Source organism: Mustela nigripes, chromosome 17 (genome assembly GCF_022355385.1).
Source record: "Mustela nigripes isolate SB6536 chromosome 17, MUSNIG.SB6536, whole genome shotgun sequence".
Taxonomy (NCBI): domain Eukaryota; kingdom Metazoa; phylum Chordata; class Mammalia; order Carnivora; family Mustelidae; genus Mustela; species Mustela nigripes.
The window spans coordinates 9,371,453-9,381,372 of NC_081573.1; the positions used below are offsets into that span (position 1 = coordinate 9,371,453).

General features: G+C 44.2%; 1 protein-coding gene and 1 pseudogene across 1 annotated transcript in view; both read left to right on the forward strand.

Moving 5' to 3' along the window:
• The first annotated feature begins 841 nt into the window (after positions 1–841).
• LOC132005890 (elongation factor 1-alpha 1-like) lies at positions 842–7,522 on the forward strand (annotated as a pseudogene).
• A 2,205-nt stretch (positions 7,523–9,727) lies between these two features.
• Positions 9,728–9,920, forward strand: part of LYPD5 (LY6/PLAUR domain containing 5) — a 4,557-nt gene continuing 4,364 nt past the window's right edge. Inside the window, exon 1 of the mRNA XM_059381839.1 lies at positions 9,728–9,785. Within this exon, the coding sequence (XP_059237822.1) occupies positions 9,728–9,785 (58 nt within the window). The remainder of the gene's footprint in view (positions 9,786–9,920) is intronic.

The following is a 9,920-nucleotide window of genomic DNA, read 5'->3' on the forward strand; positions in this document are numbered from 1 at the left end:
TAGCTTCCCACAGTCACCATGTACAGTTGTTTATGTTGGACACTGCACAAGAGCACTATACCCAAGGATGTGCCAGTCATATCACAGACATCTTTATTATCTTGAAACAATTTGTAAATATTTGTGTATTGTGTTATTCTTTTGCTGACTGCGAGGTAAATTATTTATAATTTATTGCGATCATGTTCCAGCAGATGGCAGCAAAGTGTCTCGGCCTGCATGGTTGGCAGCTTCCATTCTTCCACTTAACAGAGAAATCAGTTGAAAATCTAAGGACCTTGTATGGTGACGCATGTAAACTGGACTTATCATGGTGATCATTTTGCAACATACATAAATATTGAATCATTATGTTTCATATCTGCAACTAATATAATGTATGTCAATTATACCTCAAAAAAAAAAGAATAAAAATGCATAAAAACAAATTTTTAAAAACACAAAAGAGAAAAAAAGAAAATGGGAAGGCCTTATTGATCTCATATTACCTAAAATAGCCTGTGCTTCAGAAAAAGGATTTGCTTTTCACCTGATGTGCAAAGCATCTTTAAAAAAAAAAAAAAGAAAATCCCTTTTCTTTGACGATGGCTTTGCTGCCAGAACACAGGTGTCATGAAAACCACCACTACATTTAAATCAAAAGGGGAAAGGAGAAGATTCTTGTCAACATTGTTGTCTTTGGACACCTAGATTCAGGCAAGTCTATCACTACTGGCCATCTGATCTACAAATGTGGGATCGACAAAAGAGCTATTGAAAATTTTGAAAAGGAGGTTACTGGGGTGGGAAAGGGCTCCTTCAAGTATGCCTGGGTCTTGAATAAACTGAAAACTGAACCCAAATGCGAACCATTGATGTCTCCCTGTGGAAATTCGAGACCAGTAATACATAATCATCATTCATGCCCCAGGACACAGAGACTTTATCAAAGACATAATTACAGATCTATCTCGGGCTGACTGTGCTGTCCTGATTGTTGCTTCTGGTGATGGTGCATTTGAAGCCGGTGTCTCCAAAAATAGGCAGACCTGTGAGTATGCCCTTTTGGCTTACGCACTGGGTGTGAATCAACTAATTATTGCTGTTCACAAAATAAATTCCACTGAGCCACCCTACAGCCAGAAGACATATGAAGAAATCGTTAAGGAACTCAGCGCCTATATTAAGAAAATTGGCTACAGCCCAACACGGTAGCCTTTGTGCCAATTTCTGATTGGAATGGTGACAACGTGCGGGATCCAAGTGCTAAGTGGTTCAAGAGATGGAAAGTCACCCACAAAGACGGCAATACCGGTGGAACCATGCTGCTTAGAGCTCTGGATTGCATTCTGCCATCGACTTGTCCAACTGACAAGCACTGGTGTCTGCCCCTCTGGGACGTCTACAATTGGTGGTATTGATACTGTCCCTGTGGACCGAGTGGAGACTAGTGTTCTTAAGCCCAACTTGGTGGTCACCTTTGCGCCAGTCAATGTTACAAATGCAGTCAAATGTGTTAAAATACACCATGAAGCTTTGAGTGAGGTTCTTTCTGGGAACAATGTGGGCTTCAATGTCAAAAACCTCTCTCAAAGATATTCGTCGTGGCTGGGACACCTGGGTGGCTCAGTGGGTTAAAGTCTCTGCTTTTGGCTCAGGACATGATCTCAGTGTCCTGAGATAAAGCCCCGAATCGGGCTCTCTGCTCAGTGGGGAGCCTGCTTCCTCCTCTCTCTGTCTGCCTCTCTGCCTACTTGTGACAGCTGTCTGTCAAATAAATAAATCTAAAAAAAAAAGATATTCATCGTGGCAAAGTGGCTGGTGACAGCAAAAATGACCCACCCATTGGAGGAAGCCGCTGATTTCATGGCTTAAGTGATTATCCTGAACCATTCAGGCCCATCAGTGCTGGATATCCACCTGTGCTGGATTGTCACACAATTCACACTGCAAGTTTGCTGAGCTGAAGGTGAAGATAGATCGTCATTCTGGAAAAAAGCTGGAAAATGGTCCCAAGTTCTTGAAGTTTGGTGATGCTGCCATTGTTGATATCGCTCCTGGCAAACCTATGCAGGTTGAGAGCTTCCCTGACTATCGTGCTCTGGGCTGTTTAACTGTTCATGACAAGGGACGACAGTTGCTGCGGGTGTCATCAAAGCAGTGGACAAGAAGGAGCTGGGGCGGGCAAGGTCGTCACATCTGCCCAGAAGGCTCAGAGGGCTAATTATTCCCAATACTTGCCATCCCCATCTTTTTTTTTTTTTTTAAGATTTTATTTATTTATTTGACAGACAGAAATCACAAGTAGGCAGAGAGGCAGGCAGAGAGAGAGAGGGGGAAGCAGGCTCCCTGCTGAGCAGAGAGCCCGATGCAGGGCTCGATCCCAGGACCCTGAGATCATGACCTGAGCCGAAGGCAGAGGCTTAAACCACTGAGCCACCCAGGCGCCCCTTGCCATCCCCATCTTAACCAGTGGTGGAAGATCAGCCTCTGAACAATTTGTGTCACTTGACCTTTCAAGTTCAATTGTAAAAGACTCATTTATGATAACAATAGATCATAAAGTCTTCAAAAGGAAAGGAGAATGTTTTGTAGGCCACTGGGCTGTTTGGTATGACAGTTTAAAGTCATTAGTTTTTGTGGTTTTTTTTTAAGATTTATATATTTATTTTGGGGGAGGGAGGAGAGAGGGAAAAGTTGGAGAGAACGAGATTCCCCACTGAGCCTAGAGCCCATTGAGGGGCTCAATCCCACCACCCTGAGGTCACCACCCCAATGGAAATAAGGAGTCAGAAGCTTAATGGATTGAATCATCAAGGCGCCCCTTCAGTTATTAGTTTTTTAAATCAGTACTTTTTTGGGACACCTGAGTGGCTCAGTTGGTTGGTATCTGCCTTCAGCTCAGGTCATGATCTCAGGGTCCTGGGATCAAGTGCTACATTGGACTCCTTGCTCTGTGGGGAGCCTGATTCTCCATCTCCCCCCTGCTCATGCTCGGTCTCTCTCTCTCTCTCTCAGAAAAATAAATAAATAAAAACTTAAAAAAAAAAAAAGGGAGTACCTTTTTTATGAAGGAATTTTTATTTTTTAAAAAGATTTTATTTATTTGAGAGAGAGAGAGAGAGCGAGAGCACAAGTGGGAGGGGTGGAGGAAGAGGGAAAATCCCCTTGCTGAGGGCAGAGCCTGACCCAGAGCTCAGCCTCATGACCCTGAGATCACCACGTGAGCTGAAACCAAGAGTCCGAAGCTCAACCAACTGAGCCACCCGAGCATCCCTAATATCAGTTTTTTGGTTTTTTTTTTTTAAGATTTTATTTGACAGGCGGAGAGAGGGAGAGCAGCAGAGGGAGAAGGAGAAGCAGACTGTGCTAAGCAGGGAACCCATTGTGGGCCTTGATCTTGGGACTCCAGGATCATAATCTGAACTGAAGGCAGATGCTTAACCAATTGAGCCACCCAGGTGCCCCAGGATCAGTACTTTTTTTTTTTTTTTTTTTAAGATTTTATTTATTTATTTGACAGAGAGAGATCACAAGTAGGCAGAGAGGCAGGCAGAGAGAGAGGAGGAAGCAGGCTCCCCGCTGAGCAGAGAGCCCGATGCTGGACTCGATCCCAGGACCCTGAGATCATGACCTGAGCCGAAGGCAGCGGCTTAACCCACTGAGCCACCCAGGCGCCCAGGATCAGTACTTTTTAATGGAAAACACTATGACCAAAAATCTGTCACAGAATTTTGAGATCCATTAAAACAAAAGTTTAATGAGAAAAAAAATCCCTCTTGGTGTCTGCACTTTGGCTACGTTTAATATTTCATATTGCCGTTCATATTTTCTAATTATTTACTGTACAGACTAGAATTATTGAGTTCCAAATTTAAGTCCACACATCCTTTCACTTGGCATGAATCGCTATATAATAATTAATACTCAATTACTCTTTGTAATCCACAAAGAATGTATGTGGGTGGAAATTGAAGATGGTTACTCAATAGTTTGTTAATTATATTATTATACCAGTTGTTTATTATTGCTAACAATTTCATCAGTATAGAAATTATTAAAATTTAATAACTTGTCATCTACATATTATTTTAAGATGTTAAGATTCTAGGGTAAAATATTAACCCTATTTGACATCTATCAAGAAGGAAAAATAATCAGGATTTGAAAATAGAAAGCTCACTGCTTTAATAGCTAATAAAACTAATTGGATAATTGAATAAATTTTTGCAAAAAACTAGGTAGCAGGAGAAAAAAAATTCCACAGGGGTTATTTCAGCAGAATGTAGCTAAATATAGAACCATTAATGATTGACATAAATTTACTGTTCAAACTAGAATTATTGAGTTCCAAATTTAAGTCCACACATCCTTTCACTTGGCATGAATTACTAAAAATTAACTCTTAGTAATTCATGAAGGAAAAATTTCAAGAAATAAGTGGAAGAAAGAAGATGAAGAATCCTTTCATTAATATACTTTTTGCTAATCCATTGATCTAATTCAGATATTAGACTCCTAAATTTAAGTTCTTTTTTTTAAGATTTTATTTATTTATTTGACAGAGAGAGAGATCACAAACAGGCAGAGAGGCAGGCAGAGAGAGAGGGGGAAACAGGCTCCCTGCTGAGCAGAGAGCTTGTACGAGGCTTGATCCCAGGACCCTGAGATCATGACCTGAGCTGAAGGCAGAGGCTTAACCCACTGAGCCACCCAGGCGCCCCAAAATGTCAGTGTTTGAAAATTAAACACTTAAAATCTTAAAAATGATTTTCTTCTTTCTTTCTTTCTTTTTTTGGTGGGCAGCAAAGCAAAGTTTATTGATAATACAAAGCTCCCCAAAAGGGAGGGGACCCAAGAGAGTTGCCCCAAAATTATCCACTTTCAATAAGAAATTTTAACTTTTTTTTTAAAGTAGGATCCACAGTCCACATGGACCCCAACAAAGGGCTTGAACTCAGGAACCTGAGATCAAGATCTGATATAAGCCTAACTGACTGAGCCACCCAGGCACCCCCAAGAAATTTTATCTTTTGAAAAACATAGTGGCAGACGGAAACATCACTTCACATGGATTCTTCCACCTGGGGAATAAATGACCAGATTCAGGTAACTTTATTTCATCTCAAAGGATGCTGTAATTAATCTGTTTCTCTGGAGATGGAAAAAACACACTTGAAAGAGAATGCATAAGGGTGCCTGGGTGGCTGTCAGCTGAGCACCAACTCTTGATTTTGGCTGAGGTCTTGATCACCTTTTGTGAGCTGAAGCCCTCCACTGGGCTCCACGCTAGACATGGAGCCTACTTAAACAACAACAACAACAACAACAACTAAACTAAACTAGAAAAAGAGAACATGTAGAGGGGGTGGTGGGTGCTTACGGTCGACAATACTGTATCGTACACTTACTTTGGTAATCCTCAGGGAACACTTTCCCCCAATTTAGGTAACAACAGGGACCGAGGTGGCCCCCAAAACCAGGCCTGCCTAGAGTTTCAGTTTGGCATGATGAAAAAGTCCAGGAGATGGGTTGCACAACTGTGTGAATACTATATTTCACACTGCTGAACTGTAAAAATAAATAAGATCAGATATAAAGATATATATATATATTGATGTTGCGGGCAGCATCTGTGTGAAACAACAAAAGAAAATATTGGCACACGATGTCCATGATTCCGTTTCTGAAAAGGCCATGACTAAGACTCCAGAGGGAAAGTCCACAATTCTGACAACTTATGGAAACACACTTATGCAGAAATAAAGATTGGCCTTAAGAGGCGCCTGGGTGGCTCAGCTGGTTGGCTTCTGACTCTGGATTTTTGGCTCAGGTCATGATCTCAAGGTCATGAGATTGGGCCCCCCTTCCAGTCCCCTGTTAGGCTCCATGCTGAGTGGGAGTCTGCTTGAGATTCTTTCCCACTGCGCACCCCCAATCCCCACTTGTGCATGCATGTTCTCTCTCTTTCAGATACATAAATCTTATTTAAAAAAAAAAAGATTGATCACATGTGGTGTTACACATTTTCTAGGGAATGGCATTTAAATAATCATTACAATCATAGCATGTTTGATTAATGGAATCATTTTGAATGAGGAATATTAAATATTTCTCAATTATTTTGGCTACAAAGCCTGCTTGTAGTTAATGAATCAGTTAATAGTTATTGCTAGATGAGCAGGTTTCACGACTGCTCCTGTTCCCTGTACGTAAACATGTTGGGAAATTTTGTCCACCTCGGGGAGAAAGGTGATGGCACATTTACTAAACTGCTTACACAAACCAAATCTTGTGGGGAGAGTCATTTCAGAGGCCAGGTATTTGCATATGTGCTTGAAAAGGGGGAAGTGCATGGAAGCTTATGGAAAACAACAGAAGATCCCTGAAAACAGTCTATGGCATTCAACAGAACCTGCAGATATTAGGAATTCAATTTGAGGTAGCAAGCGGCACCCTTTTAGAAACTGCTCATGGCATTCATAAAGATTTGCAACTCAGAACATAAGCCAAAGGTGCACTTTGAAAATCATCTACTCTTAAATGGTGTTTTAAGTGCAATTATTATTTTGGGCAAAATAATGCAGGAATCCAGTGCAATGCCCTTAAAAGCACCAAAGGAAGAAAGGATAACACAAGATCAGTGATAGGTTAAAAATTGCTGAATCTTGGTGGCAAGCATGCTGTTCCCTGTAGGTTTTGTGTAGATGAAAATTCCTAACAGTAAAAAGTTTTAAAAATATCTACCACTTGGGGTGCCTGGGTGGCTCAGTGGGTTAAAGCCTCTGCTTTCGGCTCAGGTCATGATCCCAGGGTCCTGGGATCGAGCCCTGCCTTGGGCTCTCTGCTCAGCGGGGAGCCTGCTTCCTCCTCTCTCTCTGCCTACTTGTGATCTCTGTCTGTCAAATAAATAAATAAAATCTTTTTAAAAAAGTAATAAAAAAATAAAAATATCTACCACCAAACAACCTCAAATTCCTCCCAATCTCTTAAATAATTACTTGGTCACTAAAGTTTAATTACTGGAAAAAAAAAATCCCTGGGTTCCCAGGGAGCTCAGAGTTCATGTTGTATAGCCCCCTGTGGATGTAAGAGCCCTGCCAAAATCCCTAGACCTAGATTGCCATTCTCCCCTTGATTACCTCCTGCAATGGAGAGCTTCCCACCTAATATGTCACAGCCTCCAAAGAAACGTAAAGGTGACCAGAATCAGAATCACATGTACACAGCCACAGACTCACACAGTCACTTACATACAATCTCACACATACACAAACACTCACATGCTAAACTGGCCGGTCTGACAATTCTTCAAGCCTCAGTCTCTGAAACTGTGTACCAATGTGAACACCTCCCAAACCTCTACCTCCCACAAGGGCTTCAGAAAACCCAGCTCCTTCCTTGGCCTGTCTCTGCTCTCCAGGGGCCCTCAGCTCCACCCTGCTCCTGTGTGGCCTGTACCCAACCGAAAGCTCGGGCCAGGAACAGGAGCAGCAGGAAGAAGAATTTGGATACAAAACAGGTCCGAGGAAGTGATGCCTGATGGGAGGGACAGCGATTTGGCAAGAGGGTAACCACGCCTAGGAGAGTTCAGAATGTGTTGTGTGTCCACACTGCCTGGGTGTCTGCTGTCACTGAAAAATTTCACCAAAGTTAAAAGGCCACAGGAGACTTTATTCCATATGGCAGAGTTGCTGGGTAGCTCAGTTGAAAAAGCGTTTGATTTTTTATCTTGTCTCAGGTCTTGGTCTCAGGGTCATGGGTTCAAGTCCCCTGTTGGACTTCATGCTCCATGTGGAGCTACTTAAAGGAACAAAACAAACAAACAAACAAACAAACCCTATGAGAATAGAGGAGAGAGACTGAGCTCACTCCACCAAAACAAGATAGGGGAAGGTTTTTAAGGCCTGGACAGGTAAGTGGCAGGGTGTTAGTGGTTGATGGAAGAGCTGGTCTATGGGATGCATCCAGCACTGACTTATTTCTGAGTTTGCAAGTGTTGTTCTCCGTGATAAGGCCATTTGTTAACTGTCCCTTATTCAAGTTCAGCTCCTACCCTGCCACAGAGCCTGGGACATGGCGGGGCAGATGGGGAGTGGGGGAGGGATGGGCGCTGCTATCTTCCTCAGCGAGGACTTTTTTTTTTCTTTAAAGATTTTATTTATTTATTTGACAGACAGGGATCACAAGTAGGCAGAGAGGCAGGCAGAGAGAGAAGGAAGCAGGCTCCCCGCTGAGCAGAGAACCTGATGCAGGGCTCCATCCAAGGACCCTGGGATCATGACCTGAGCCAAAGGCAGAGGCTTTAACCCACTGAGCCACGCAGGTGCCCAGCGAGGACTTTTTAAAGGGATGGCTCCCAGGTCCCTGAGAAAGACATTCCAGGGTTGCAAAACTGCCAAGACGCTGGGAGAAGATTTATCTACATTTCAAAGAGACAGAGAAAGAATATGCAATGCCAAATTTTTTTTTTCTTTTCAGCATAACAGCATTCATTGTTTTTGCACCACACCCAGTGCTCCATGCAATCTGTGCCCTCTCTAATACCCACCACCTTGTTCCCCCAACCTCCCACCACCCGCCGCCCCTTCAAAGGGAGGTTGGGGGCCTGTAGTCAGGAAGAAAGCTGTGTAAAATTTAGTCATGCTCAGAGGCCATCCTGATCCCTGCTGTTATGTCAACTCTGTCCCATCCACCCGAGGGTCTCTGACTTGAGGTCTCTGCATAGACCTGGTGCCCACCCTGTGCAGCATAGGGAGGGGTATGATCCCAGCAGGTCCCAGCAAGCAGCTCCACCAAGGGACCTAAGTGAGGCAGGTCAGGAGATACTGATGGGGTCTCTGCCCCAGCTTCAGCTGCCTGCAGGGCCATCGTCTGCATGTCCCCACTGTCCCATGTCTGCTGTCCACAAGGATCTGTGTCCTCAGGGGATACCTGGTCTCTCTGCTTGTCTGCCTAGTTCTCTATCTCCTCCGGTGTTTTCTTATTCATTCATTTACTAATCTAATAAACATTCATTAAGGGCATGTTCTGTTCATCAGGGTGCCCCCCCTCATGTCTGGGTTTGTCTGGGCATCTACATTTATATCTGTCCACACTGAGTGTGACTGTCTTTCTGGATCTGTCTAACTGCCTCTCCATCTGTCTGTCTCTGGTTCTCTGTACATTAATTGGTTCATTCGTTCATACATTGCAAACATCCCTGAGTCCTCTGAGGAGTTCTCAGCCCGATGGAGGAGACAGACAGTCCAACCCAGGGTGACCATGGCTGGGAGACAGGGAGGTGCCTGAGGCTAAGAGTGGGTGGATGAGAGGGGGAGATGGGGATCAGAAGAGGCTTGTAGGAGGAGGTGATGTTTGTGTCTCTGGGTCTGGAAACATGGCCCCAGCACTGGAGGGTGTGTGTGTGTGTGAGTGTTTATGCAGAATGTGTGTTCCAGTAGACATAGAGAAGAGAAATCAAGAAAGCCTGCAAATAACAAATCCCCCCAAATTAAGGGTTATAGCACTCTAGCTCCCTCATCCCTCAGCCCCAGAAATCCAGACCCCAATCCCACTCCCAGCACCGAGGACTTCATCATGGCCCCATCATGATGACCTAGGAGGAGACCGGGAAGGGCGGGGGCGGAGGAATCCTGAGCAGGCTGGAGAGCCGGGATGCCTGGGGCTCAGCAAGGAGAACCAGCCAGAGAGAAATCCGAGCAGGAGGAGCTGTCCTCAGTGTCTCGCGCAGTTCCGCAAGCCGGCAATGGGAGTCCCCAGAACCATCCTGCTCTGCCTCTTCGGGGCTGTGTTCTGCCTGACAGGTACCCAGACTTTTGGAGACAGTGTTAAGAAGTGGGGAAGGAGTCAGACACCTGGGTCTGAGGGAGGAAGGACTGGGGCCTGCACTCCTCGGTCTGAGAGAGGAGAGGCTGGGGGCTGCACTCCTCGGTCTGAGA